This window comes from Zonotrichia leucophrys, chromosome 19 (genome assembly GCF_028769735.1).
Source record: "Zonotrichia leucophrys gambelii isolate GWCS_2022_RI chromosome 19, RI_Zleu_2.0, whole genome shotgun sequence".
Taxonomy (NCBI): domain Eukaryota; kingdom Metazoa; phylum Chordata; class Aves; order Passeriformes; family Passerellidae; genus Zonotrichia; species Zonotrichia leucophrys.
In genome coordinates, this window is record NC_088188.1 from 10,941,716 (window position 1) to 10,954,913 (window position 13,198).

The 13,198-nt window shown below is 52.2% G+C and overlaps 2 protein-coding genes across 3 annotated transcripts in view; one reads left to right on the plus strand and one right to left on the minus strand.

The window, feature by feature from the left end:
- KSR1 (kinase suppressor of ras 1) overlaps window positions 1-4,361 on the plus strand; it is a 45,269-nt gene extending 40,908 nt beyond the window's left edge. For both annotated transcript variants that reach the window (XM_064729062.1, XM_064729061.1), the window contains 5 exons: window positions 227-360; window positions 765-896; window positions 1,162-1,297; window positions 1,616-1,749; window positions 4,051-4,361. In XM_064729062.1, coding sequence (XP_064585132.1) covers window positions 227-360; window positions 765-896; window positions 1,162-1,297; window positions 1,616-1,749; window positions 4,051-4,129 — 615 coding nt within the window. In that variant the 3' untranslated portion in view covers window positions 4,130-4,361. The remainder of the gene's footprint in view (window positions 1-226; window positions 361-764; window positions 897-1,161; window positions 1,298-1,615; window positions 1,750-4,050) is intronic.
- A 4,963-nt stretch (window positions 4,362-9,324) lies between these two features.
- The window catches only part of NOS2 (nitric oxide synthase 2), a 29,198-nt gene continuing 25,324 nt past the window's right edge, over window positions 9,325-13,198 (minus strand). The window contains exons 25-29 of the mRNA XM_064729421.1: window positions 12,878-12,965; window positions 12,365-12,486; window positions 11,937-12,085; window positions 11,060-11,254; window positions 9,325-10,122 (exon numbers count right to left, since the gene is read on the minus strand). Of these exons, the coding sequence (XP_064585491.1) occupies window positions 10,042-10,122; window positions 11,060-11,254; window positions 11,937-12,085; window positions 12,365-12,486; window positions 12,878-12,965 (635 nt within the window). The 3' untranslated portion in view covers window positions 9,325-10,041. The remainder of the gene's footprint in view (window positions 10,123-11,059; window positions 11,255-11,936; window positions 12,086-12,364; window positions 12,487-12,877; window positions 12,966-13,198) is intronic.

A 13,198-nucleotide genomic window follows, 5' to 3' on the forward strand; every position in this document is an offset into this window, starting at 1 on the left:
AGCCACTGGGTAGGGCCTCAGGCAGAGCTCAGAGCTGCACACAGCACTGGAAGCTGCTCCCTCAGCCTCTCCCCACACCTTCCTGCACGAGTCCCACAGGGGCCCTGCCCCCAGTTCCAGCTAATCCCTGACACTGCAGTTAGGAAGGGGAAATGTGTTAGAAAGCAGAGTATGCTTGGAAATAATAAAACCCCAAAAACATTTCCATCTCTGCTGTGTTTCCCAGGGCATGGGGTATCTCCACGCAAAGGGGATTGTACATAAGGATCTGAAATCCAAAAATGTCTTCTATGACAATGGGAAAGTTGTGATCACCGACTTTGGATTATTTGGAATTTCGGGTGTGGTTCAGGAAGGAAGGTAAGTGGAGGTTTCAGTGCTTGGTTCCAGCTCTGGAATGACAAATGGTCACATAGGGAAACATTTCCTGCAGTGCACAAGAAGCATCCATTGGTTTAGTACACACTCAGTTTGCATTGTGCCTGTTTGCTTTGTTTTCCTTTTTAGCAGAGTTCTTCCTACAGTTGCAGTAGCACAGCTAGAGAGTTTGGATTAAGCCTCAAAGCACAGAACGAACAAGACCTTAATGCCAGGAAGGAGCTGTGAGTGTCAGGCTGACACGTGCCTATTTGTTAACATGGCAAGAAAATTAGAAATAAAACATCAGCAAAAACATTGGAGTAAATAAAGCCAAAGCATCAGGTGCAGCACAGATATGGCCTCCACACCAATGTTTTAGTCCTGCTTCTTTCTTTTGGACTCAGGAGGGAGAATGAGCTGAAGCTGCCTCATGACTGGTTGTGCTACCTGGCCCCTGAGATTGTCCGTGAGATGGCCCCAGGGAAAGATGAAGACAAGCTGCCTTTCTCCAAAGCTGCAGATATCTATGCCTTTGGGTAAGAAAGGAACACCCAGGAGTACCACGAGAGCTTGCTAAGTGAGGCTGGCTACTGGCCTAAGCCTTTCAGTCAGTGCTCCCCTTCTCTCAGACTCAGGATTCCAGCTGGGACACATTTTCCTCACCTATTCCAAAAGTCGTGGGTGGGACTGCACAGCCTCAGGCACCCCCAGCGCTCAGCTGAAGCAGCTGGAACAGTGCCAGCACTGGGTGCTTTGTCTGTCAGGAGCAGCAGAGGCCTGACCCGTCTGTTGGCATTGCAGGACCGTGTGGTACGAGCTGCAGGCACGGGAGTGGCCCTTCAGGAGCCAGCCTGCAGAGGCTCTCATCTGGCAGATCGGCAGCGGAGAGGGAGTGAGACAAGTCCTTGCCACTGTCAGCCTGGGCAAAGAGGTCAATGTAAGTACCTCAGCTGCAGGAGCCCCTCACACAGCTGCTTGGCAGGGACAGAGGGGGCTGCTTAAGAGTTATTATACTCAGAACTCGAAAGAGAAAGGGCAGGAAAGAGAACAGAGGAGAATGGGATAGGTTGAGCCTGTGCCTAACTGTGGTGCAGAAGTGAACATCCTCAGCACGGGAGGGCTCTGGCAGTGTCCAGGCCCCCTGTGAGCAGTGTCTGCCTGGGCTCACACACATCCCAGTGCTCTGACAGTTTTCTGGTCTGCACAGTTGACCCATGAACTGAGATAATGAATGAGCCACCACTGTCCTCTGCAGGAAATCCTCTCGGCCTGCTGGGCCTTTGACCTCAGCGAGAGGCCCAGCTTCACTGTCCTCATGGAAATGCTTGAAAAACTGCCAAAACTGAACCGCCGGCTCTCCCACCCAGGGCACTTCTGGAAGTCTGCTGAGTGAGTACCTGCTGCTGCTCACAACACTGATGCCATGCAATTTGCTAACTGGTCATTTCTGAGCTTTATTTGCTTTCCTGGGGCTGTCAGACATGACAGGGTGGGAGCACTGCTCCTGTGCTTCTCTAGTTCCTGGGAAATGACGTGACTAAGCCATGAGCCTCAGACAGTTAATTTCCAGCTTCACCATATTCACCTCCCTCCAGCAGCTGACTGATTCCCCTGTTTGTGTCAGAGAATATCCACAACAGCATTGGGAAGGGCCCTCACTGACCCCAGAGCGGTCAGAACTTCCCCAGTGATGGTAATGGCAGGTACTGCCTGAGGAGGGGAAGGACCCAGGAACTTTCCCTCTGAAGTGGTTGCGACTGCGTGGGTTTGAGGCCACAGACACATCTGTGCCCAGTGCCCATTCACCGTGTCCTTGGTCAGTGTTTCTTTTCATCTCCTCAACTGCTCGTATTTAGTTTCTCTTTGTTCTGATGTTTAACCCACCCCTTCCCTTCCTATAATCCTTCACTCTCTTCCTGTAACTCCTGATCAGAACCACCCAAACTCTTGACACAGGAACTGTGGTGGCAGCTTGGTCTCTGCTGGGTGTGGGGGCTTTGGAGTTTTGGTTGAAAATTCTGCCACTTCTCCTGTGCAATTTCCCCCCATTTGTACTGGATCCTTGACACACCAGTGGTGGTGTCCAACAACTTTAAACTGCAGAAAGCTTCCCCCAGACTCTGGCCTCATCCTCACACAAAGAACATGCACTGAGCAGTGGAGCTCCCCCACCTCACCCAGATCCTTTCACACACTGCACTAACCCTGCTGCAGCCTGGTCAAGCTGTACAATGTGTAGTTCTCAAGGGCTTGCTTTTAATAACTGAAAACTAACTCTCATGGTGTCTTTTTCCCTTCCCTCCCATATTTCTTTGTAGGTTGTAGCTACTGGTGCAATAACGGGCTCCACCTTGCATGCTTCCATGTGTCGTATCCTAACCGGCAACTTGGACAATCACCTTCCATTAAAAAAGCAAAAACAAACCACGAAATTAACCCACGGACATAATCAACACTTTATCCGATTCTCCTCTCTGCCTTTGGCTTGGTGTGGGCTGTAGCTTCAATAACCACTCGTGTCTGCGAGACCCTCGTGGCTAACACCGGGCTCCTGTGCCCCGGCAGCTGAGACTCCTCTGGGCAGGGCACGGCCCCTGTGCCCGAGCAGGTGCCCCCCAGGGCAGGGTGCCTGTCCTGCACTGCTGCACCTCTGCGGGGCCCGGCGCCCTCTGTGCCTGCAGTGACAGGGACGCTGTCACAGCCCTTGCACTGCAAACCAGCAGGGGCTGAGGCCAGGCCGCTGCTCCCTCAGGCACAGAGGCAGCGCTGCAGCCAGGGTCAGTTCTTGAGTGGAAGGAAGGATGGTCCTTGCTCTGCTCGGAGGGTCCTGTGCCCGCTGAGAACCAGGCTGGGGCAGTGTCCGGGGCAGGTCCACGTGGGTCGGCTGGGATCAGCTACAAAGCTGTGTAAAAGAGGAGGAAAGCAAGAGCAGCCTTCAGCTCCTCCCCTTGCAGATCCAGGCCTTGGAATGTTACAGTTTGCTTCTGTTTACATCGCTGGGCAGCAGGAGGACTCAATGTAGGGCCTTGGCAGAGTCACAGCTACCACAGCAAACATGTGCCTTCTAGAAAAGGTCTGTCTTCACTGGTTTGGAGGGCAGAGGAGAGGGACGGGGAGAGCACGCTCCAAGGGGGTTTCTGCTGCCTGACATCAAGCTCCCACATCATTCCCTGAGCCTCCTCAGGAAAGCTCTGAGCTGAAAGTGCTTCTGGCTCTGCCAGCAGTGAGAGCAAGGGGAGAGACCCCTTTATTTGTTTTTAGAGCCTGGGGAGGAGCACATGGGCTTGGGTTTGTTCTGTTGGGGTTTCTTAGCCTGTTCATGTACCTTGTCAAAACTCCCCTTTCTCTTACAAAGAAAATTCCGTCAGTTTTTCCTTCCCTTCTACTTCAAGAGAAGCAAGTGCCCACTGAAAACCAGTGTCAGGCTTCTACCCACGGTAGAGACCTGGGAAAACTTCCTGCTCCTCTCCCTTGGGCAAATCAGATTGTGCAGTTTCTTCCCACTGATAATGTTTGCATGAATAACTTCATGTGTTTGCTGCTGAATTACTTGAGCATCTCTTTGGGTGAACTGAAGCGAGAGCAGAACCAAACTCACTGCAGCTCCTGTGATAGGGCAGTAGCTTTGTAAGATGAATCCTCAGTAACTGTTTCCCCCTCCCTTCTCCTCTCCCTCCTCACTCTCTGCAGCATTAACAGTAGCAAAGTTGTCCTGCGTTTTGAAAGATTGGGCTTGGGAATCCTGGAGCCGAGTAACCCAAAGCTGTAGGCGGTGTCATTGTGACCATGCTGGCTGCCTGCTCCCACACAGCACCAGAAACCCTCCCTGGCTGCTCCACGCCGAGGCTGAAGGACCATCAGCCCAGCCCCGGGTCCTGCCTGAGCACCAGCAGCTATTTAACAATGTTTACATGATACTTTTGTGTCAACTATATTTTTTTAAACATAATAAACAGTGAATCAAGTTGAATACAGCCATTCTCAAATGGCACTGAGAAAGAGCTGAGCTGTTCTGGTTCCTCCTCGTGTCCGTGGTCCGTAGGAGCCACTGTGCCCTCAGAGCGGGGTCCGGCAGTGGAACAGCAACGTGGCTCCTGCAGCTGTGGCCTTGCCTGAAGGAGAGCCCAGCCTGCTGCACTGGCATTGCCCAGGCCACCCATTGTTCCAGCAGGGCTGCTCCAGCTCTGGCTCACCCTGGACTCAGCTGCAGCACAGCAGAGCTGCTGCAGGTGCAGTGTCTGGCCATGGGGGCTGGCTCTCAGCCACTCAGGTGCTCTTCTCCACAGAACTCACACTAAAACCTGCTCCTTCTCATACAATCCCAGAGGAATTAAGAATTGCTGGCCTTAAAAAATAAACTCATGACTTGTCACAGCTCTGCACAGGGACCAAATTCCTCTTTTGGCTCAGACACAAGTTTGAGTGCAGGGAAAGGCAAGAGAAACAGGACAAAGGAAAAGCTGTTCCTAAATAATGCATTAACTAAGGCCTTGATGCACAGAGCTGCAGTGTCCCTGCACACACACAGAGTGCTGCCGCTGCCTACAGTTGGCCACGTTTGAGCTTGCAAGTTCTTTGTTTGAGAAACATAGGACCAAAGCAGTTGCTTTGAGGAAAAAAGCCTTTAGGAATAACAAATCTTGTAACCAAGAAGGCAGTATCTGGGCCTGGAGGTTCTGCCTGACCCCAACACCTCAGACTTGTTTCAGAGGTTAGTTTTAAAATCAAAATCCACCTTCTCCTCCTCCAGTGCACAGTGTGGAGGTTATGGAGGTGACAGCCAGTGACCACACTGAGGTGACAGATCCGTCATCCCCCTTGGGAATCAATGGCAGGCCCCATTACCAGAGGCTCCCCTTTCCCATCCCTGAGGCTCAGGGGAGCTCCCAGATCTCTGAGCAGCCAAAGCACCAGCCCTCAGTTTGGCTGCCTGTGTGAGGAACTAAGTGGCACAAAACCTGAGTCCTGTTGAGCAGAGAGCCTCAGTCCTGTGTGCAAGTCCATTGTAGCCTCTTACAAGTGTTGACAAAGACTTTTTAAATGTGTCTCAGATCAAAAAGAGAAATGGGTTTGGCATGGCCAGGCACTGCAGGGCTGTCCTGATCCCTGTCCCCCTTGGCCTCTGCAGTTCTCACTGATGGTGTGTCAGCAGCCTGAAGCAGAAATTGTTTTCCCCCCAATGCTGCTTAATTAAGAGCAGCACAACACAAACCCAAAGCAGGGCAGAAAGGTGCTGCCCCTGGGCAGGAACCCTGCCTTAGGAGGGAAGGGCAGGAGCTGCTGCTGGGTGCAGACTGGCCCTTAGCTCAGTCGGTGTCAAGGGCAGCAGCAGCCTCAGGGTGCTCCTCACTCAGTTCTTGGGTGCATAAAGCAGGCCCTGAGAGCTGGGACACCCAGAATGTTCTGTGTGGGATCAGTGGCCTGGCTGTGCACGGGCCCCAGACTGAGCCTTGGTCCCTCCCATGCAGGGCAGGCCCTGGCTGTGGAGCCCTTTGTGTCCTGCCCTGCCCTGGGTGGGGGTGTTGGACACTGGGATGTGCCCAGTCCTGGCACAGGGGCTTGTTCATAGCCTGCCCTTAACAGGGGGATCGGGATCCAGCCTGGCCTGGGTGCTGTGTGGGACACCCAGAAATTGCCCCTGAACACGGAGCTCATCCTCTGCCCCAGCGCAGCCAGAGGAGAGGCTGACAGTGTCTGTGGGGTGGTTGAGTTTTGGCAGCCTCTGGGGGTGGCTGAGTTTTGGCCAGCCAGGGGCACCCAGCCGAGCCCAGCAGGGCTCTGGGCACCGAGCTTGGGGCCATGGAGCTGCCCCAGCCCCGCACACCAAGCTGTCCCTGGGCTGTGTTTGTGTCACACGTCCTGCCCCGTGGAGCTGTCAATGTGACAATGCTGTGCAATGCTGCTACAGGAGCCACATGTCAGTAGTGAATGTAAATGGTCGTTACATGGTGAACATGGACACGTTTTCTTTTCAAATGTGATGTAAACTTTGTACAGTACAAATTTTTTTTTATATTTTCTATGAACTGAGTGTCTTCCAGAATTGCTATTAAATTAATTACAACTTGTTAGAATTAACAACAGTTTCTGTATTAGTTTATGCAACCAGGAAAAAAAAAAAAGAAAAAAAAAGAGTGCACTCCATGCTACTGGAATTCTGGATATGTAGGAATCTTTTCAGTGAATAAATCTTTGGTCTGGATAAAGCAAGTGTTACTGAGTCCTGGTTTGACCTCTCCTCCCACTGCCTTGTAGCTGAACCACAACAGGAGCAGATTCCCACAGAGACCCCCCAGCACAGCAGCTCCTCCACCCCTCTGCTCCCTGCCCGTTCCCTGAGGGACACCAGGTGATCTCCCCCTGCAATTACCAAAGTCTTCCCTCCCAGATAGGATGAGTTACATTATTAAACAGTTAATACAACCACCACGGAGTTTTCTCGAGGCATTGAACTGTTTAAGAAGCTGCTTCCCTCCCAAGAGCAGCACTCGAGGCCATTCTGGGCCCCCCAGCACCTTCTCTGTCCTTTGCTCAAGGTCCTGCCACCACCTGCAGTGGGGCAGAGCTCTGCCACAGACCCGGCCCTCCCCACTGCAGGGCAATTACCGGCTGGTAATTAATCCCAGGAAGGTTCTGCTGCTGCCAGCAGCTTTGTGCCCAGAATAACGGCAGCTTTGTGCCATCCTGCCAGGAATGGGCCAGGGCATCATAAAAGCACAGTCTTACATCTCATCCATCTTATCTACATCTCACATGCAAGCAATAAAAAGCTTAAGATAAGCTGAGCTTTGTTGTCTTTTATAAAGAATAAGAAATAATAAATTTAATTCTCAATTATATTTGAAGGGCAGAGATGTTTCATTTAACAAACCAAACCACACAAACTGCAGTCCCCCAGCACAAAGGCTCTGCCCTGGCTGTGACTGGAGCAGTTTGACATTTCCCTGCTCAGAGCTGTACCCCAGAACTGCCCCGGGAGGCCCCAACATCGGGGTCCCTCTGCCCTGGGAGAGCCACAGGAACAAGAGCAGGCAGCACACACCCCCCAGCAGAGACAAACCCAGCACTAAGGGAGCATTTCCAGCCCCTGCCAGCTGCACTGCGTGCAACGCTTGAGGGCATCCAAAACCCCCACAGCCAACAGGAACACTTCGCCAGCCCAGCTGGGTGCTTGACAGCAAAACATCCCAGAGCAGCCACAGAAATGGGGGTTCACTCGGAGGAGGCACCAAATAACAACTCACAAAGCACAGCTCGGGCTCCAAACGAACAGACTGCAGCAGGGTCTGGCCTCAGCCTCGGTCAGCCTGCTCCTCCCAGCCGAGGCAGCAGCGCCAGCCCTGGCTCCCAGCAGCGCTGCTGGGCAGCAGAACCCCTCTGCACACGGACAGTGTAACACAGCATTACCAAAACACCAAGGAGAAGAAAAAGCCTTTCACTTACCTGGCCTCACTGCCTCCAGGGCCCAGAGCTCCACAGCCGTGCACGTCACCCCAACACAAGCAGCATCTGCCACACCCTGCCCCACAGACCTTTGCTGGCCCTTGTGAGCCTCAACTGTCCCTAACGAGCCTCAGGTGTCCCTAATGAGCCTCAGGTGTCCCTAATGAGCCTCAGGTGTTCCTAATGAGCCTCAGGTGTCCCTAATGAGCCTCAGGTGTTCCTAATGAGCCTCAGGTGTCCCTAATGAGCCTCAGGTGTTTCCAATGAGCCTCAGGTGTCCCTAATGAGCCTCAGGTGTTCCTAATGAGCCTCAGCTGTCCCAAACGAGCCTCAGGTGTTCCTAATGAGCCTCAGGTGTCCCTAATGAGCCTCAGGTGTTCCTAATGAGCCTCAGGTGTTCCTAACGAGCCTCAATTGTCCCTAACGAGCCTCAGGTGTTCCTAACGAGCCTCAGGTGTTCCTAATGAGCCTCAGGTGTTCCTAATGAGCCTCAGGTGTTCCTAATGAGCCTCAGGTGTTTCCAATGAGCCTCAGGTGTCCCTAATGAGCCTCAGGTGTTTCCAATGAGCCTTAACCATCCATCATCCCCCAGCCCCTGCCTGTCCCTATCAGCCCCCAGCTCTCCTGCATTTCCCTGGTGCAGAGCCCAACCTTCTCTCACTTCCCTGCACTCACGGGCTCTGTCCACACGTTCCCTTCCTTTTCCTTCAGTCAACAGTGTTATGAAAATCAGGCTCCAAGTATATCCCAAAGTCAGACTGCTCCCCAAAGCCCAGGAATGCACCCTGCACACTCAGGGGTGGAGGGCAGCCAGCAGTGCTCCTGTGCTGCCAGCCCAGCCCAGCTCCTGGGGGTTTTACCAGCACCCAAAACCAGGTACAGAATGAGGCTAAGAGTCTGTCTGCACCTCAGCGCCCTGGCACAGGGCTTGTTATGGATGCTGCATTCCCTTAAAGCCATATAAATTTGGCTTAAATATCAATGAAAAAAGCCACTAATTGCTTCAGAAAGTGTTAATCTGCAACTCCCAGTCCAGTCCCAGCCCAGCAAGGTGCACAACCACCTCAGCCCAGTTCCAGGGGCCAAGGGCTGTCCTGAAGCATGTGTGAAACACACTGTTCACACACAGAACTGCTGACTTTAGAGTCGCAACTCTGCCTTCATCAATTCCAGCTCCTGGAGATGAGGGATGGCAGGAAAATCTCACCTTTTTAATATGCTCAAATAGTCCTGGTAATTTCAGAGAAGGAACTATTTCTGATGTAACTGCAACACCTAGAAAGAGCCCGAGTCCAAATACAACGAGGGCAGTTTCAGGCCAGTCTCACTCCCTGGTGCAAACTCACACTTGCCTGGCAGTAACAAACATACAAAACTGCTGATAGGCAGACTGTAACTGCTGGAGATGCCCTTAGCTCAGGGAGCAGCCAAACCCACCTCACCACAGCCTGGGAGCTGCTTGTTACCTCTGCCTTTGCAGGCTGGAGCCAAGAGCAAGAAGAGGTTCACTGATCCACATCCTTTGTGTGAGTATAAAGACAGATTTATTACAAACAAATCAAGTAAACCAGAGCATAGAATTCAAATGTACAAAGTGCTTTGGAATTTTTGGAACCTTCCTGCTGTAGGCTCTGTAACAACAACAGCTGATGTTCGTGTACCCGAGTCCCACAAAGCACAGCTCCCCACTGCTGCCTGCTGAGCACACACATCTGAGGTGATGCAGCAGGTGGTGCCACTTGGGGACCAGCACATTATTATTTCATTTGCAAACATTGCTCCAGATCCAGGCACGTGGCCAGACAACTCCCAGCAACACAACCATGCATTCACTTGCTTTCAAGTGAAGATAATATGCAAGTAAACCAATCTGATATAAATAAGGTCACAAAGATAAACAGTACATTTAAAAAAAAGATTTCAGCTCCAGGTAACTTAGTACAAAACTGTAATTTTCCTAATATGTATAAAATCCACCAGATTATACTAGCATAGATGGTATTAAAAAAATAATTTGCACTTTCACTATTAAGGTAATGTATTAAAATGTCAGAATAAATAGCAATAAAAGTTAAATTTAATATTTTACTTAATTAAGGCTGAGGTTTATTAGTCAAACCCTACAATCCTATACCCATGCATGATTGAACAAGTATAAGAAGGAGGATTTGGCTCTTTGTTTTTTGAAAATAACAACAAATGTGCAAGTATTGTCTAAAACACAAGTGGATTTGTTCTTCAGCTGGTGGGTTGCAAAGCTCTTTTGACTTCATGAGGGAACACAGCCCCGAATATATCTTCATGGTATCGCTTTTGGCTCTGCAAAAAGAAAGGACACCCAAGAGATGAATGAAATGCTGCCAGCTACTCCTTATTCATCAGTTCAGTAACTAAAAGGCCTTTTGCATTAGTAGCACTGGTTCTGTGATTGTAGATTTTGTTACTGCCAGTGAAAGGGAGCTCCCTGAATCTGGGGCACAAATGCACCAGGACGAGTTGTGATAACAAGAGGGTCTGAAAAAGCAGCAGCCCCAGGCACGGGGTTCTTAGTGATGGGCCCACAAAATTCCTGAACTCACTTTCCCTCTGTTGGTACAATAAAACCTCAAATCCCAACACCCTGCAAAGCTGATCCCCAGGACCCCCTGTGCAAGAGCAGAGTCCCTCTCTCACCCTGACCGAACAGAAGCCGCACTGGCAGTGCAGGGACACCGGGCTGCTCCCTCAGAGCTCACACACGGGAGCCATGGCAGGCACAGGCTGCTCCCTCAGAGCCCGGCCCTGTGCCTGCACACACAGGAGCCCATGGCAGGCACAGGCTGCTCCCTCAGAGCCCATGGCAGGCCCAGGCTGCTCCCTCAGAGCCCGGCCCTGTGCCTGCACACACGGGAGCCCATGGCAGGCCCAGGCTGCTCCCTCAGAGCTCACACACGGGAGCCCATGGCAGGCACAGGCTGCTCCCTCAGAGCCCATGGCAGGCACAGGCTGCTCCCTCAGAGCCCGGCCCTGTGCCTGCACACACGGGAGCCCATGGCAGGCACAGCTGCGCTGCTCCCTCAGAGCCCGGCCCTGTGCCTGCACACACAGGAGCCCATGGCAGGCCCAGGCTGCTCCCTCAGAGCCCGGCCCTGTGCCTGCACACACAGGAGCTCACGGGCTGCTCCCTCAGAGCCCGGCCCTGTGCCGGCACGCACAGGAGCTCGCCACAGCCACAGCACCCGAGCCCGGCCGTGCCCCGCCCGCCGATGAGCGCTACCTTGAGCTGCTGGAGGTACTCGTTCGCCTGCTGCGGGCTGAGGCGCAGGGCCCGGGCGAGCAGCGCCCGCAGCGCCGCGGCCACGTCCCGCGCCATGCGCACGTCCCCGCACACGTAGACGTGGCCCTGCTGCCCGTGCAGCGCCTCGCACACGCGGGCCTCCAGCTGCCCCTGCAGCACGTCCTGGACGTAGACCTGGGAACACAGAAACCATCAGCACACCCGGCTGCTGAAACGCTGCTCTGGCTGCTGGCTCTTCGGAGTCCATCGTGGGTCTGAGCACCAAGCGCCCCGTCTGCTCCAGCTCTGTCCTGCACCACAGCAAGGGTGAAAAATGCCTTCAGGGTGCCCTTTACAAGCCCAGATTTGGAAGCTGAGCCTGTCTCTTGATCAAACTTGAGCAGACAAAAACTCTTGTACATGCCAGTGTCTCCGAACTGCCAGGAGAGCTAAAAAGAGGATAACTTTTATTCTGTTGTGTTTTTTCCCAGTCAAGATTCTTCTACATAAAATTAATTTCCATGGTCACTGTGTCATTGAAATGGGGGAAAATGGCCAGTGCCAACTCATTTCTAACTCATGGGCTAATCAAATCCTGCAAAATACAAGGTTTCTGAAAATGTTCCAGTTCTAGTTCCAAAGGCTGTTTGCACTGGATATGCCTCTCTATGGCAGTGAAGCAATTTATTTATAGCAATTTATAGCACAGTTTGCTTGTGCTGGAGTGCACAGGGAGATTTTCCTTCATTTGAAGAATCTCAAACCTGCTCACAATACGCTGAAGCAAAATGCTAACATTTTTTAAGAACTAAAAGAGTCCAGATCTTAACTTGAGGGATGATTGTGGAGGAGTTAAGAACAAAGGAACCAGCCTTACCTTCTCTTGGCCGGGCAGTCTGGAGTAAGCTGTGTAGACATCTCTCAGGACTCCCCTCCTCTTCATCTCCTCAGTCTCCTCCCTGTAGATGTGATCCAGGTCTGGCTGCCGGCAGCCGAACAGCAAGGTCATGTCCCCTCCTCTGAGCCCTGAAACCCGCAGGGACAGAGGCACTCTGAGAGCCTGGGCAGCCACTGGCACACAGGACTGGCACACAGGCTGTGCCCTCCTGGTCCCCAAAGGACCCCTGCCCACGGGAACGGTCGCTGGGGGATGGACTGGCTGTGCCAGTGCAGTGCCCGATGAGCTGGGGTGCTGATCCCTGCAGGGGCTCTGGGCTGACCTTTGGGGGTGCCTGTGCCTGCAGAGCCCATGGCTGCAGGGCTGGGGGTCCCTGAGCCAGCCCTGCCCTGGGGCCCTGCAGGTACCTCTGTGCTCCAGGTCATAGAGGCGCTGCAGCCAGAAGCTCCTGAAGGGAGCAATGCCCGTGCCCGCGCCGATCAGAATGCAGGGCTTGGCTGGCTCCTCGGGGAGGTGGAACTCATTAGCACTAAAAGGCAAGAGGATGGTAATTAGGTAACTGGTTTCAGACTGAAACTCACTGTTCAGTTGCTTGAATGACTGAGCAGCACAGCCCAAGTCCCCAGTGTGGAAGCAGCAGTGGGGCTGAACTGGGTGCTCCTTGTTCCCTCCCCTTTCCTTGCTCTGCAGTGGAGAATGGGCTCATAGGAATAGAATTATTTCAGAACTTTCTAATGATGTGTAATTTTACTAAATTAAAGTCATGGTAAAAGATCAAATCTCTGGAAGACAGGAAATTCCCTCTCTTCTCAGACTCAGCTGCTCCAACTTCAACTCACCAATCACTTGAAAATATCCAAAGGAAAACCCACGGAGGAAGCTGAACTAGGAGCTGCTGATATTTATTTAATTTTCTTTACCTGCGGATGAAGCAGGGAACGGTTTCATTGAGCTCTATTGTGTTCAGCCACGTGCTGCAGACTCCATGGTGCAAAGGCCCTTCTCCATCTAAAAGCAGAGCAAGGCAGAACACCTCTGATAGCACCCAAAAGCCCTCTGTTTTTAAAAAAGCACACTTTATACTTAAAATTATAGCTTTAAAATAAATGTATGTCTAGTAATGATTTATAAAACATGGATACACTGATGATGGTGCAGGATTTTAGCAAATCTTGGCCCAGGAGGAACACCTGCTCTGCAGATACTATACTGCAGGAATGACAAGGCAAATTTTTTATTAC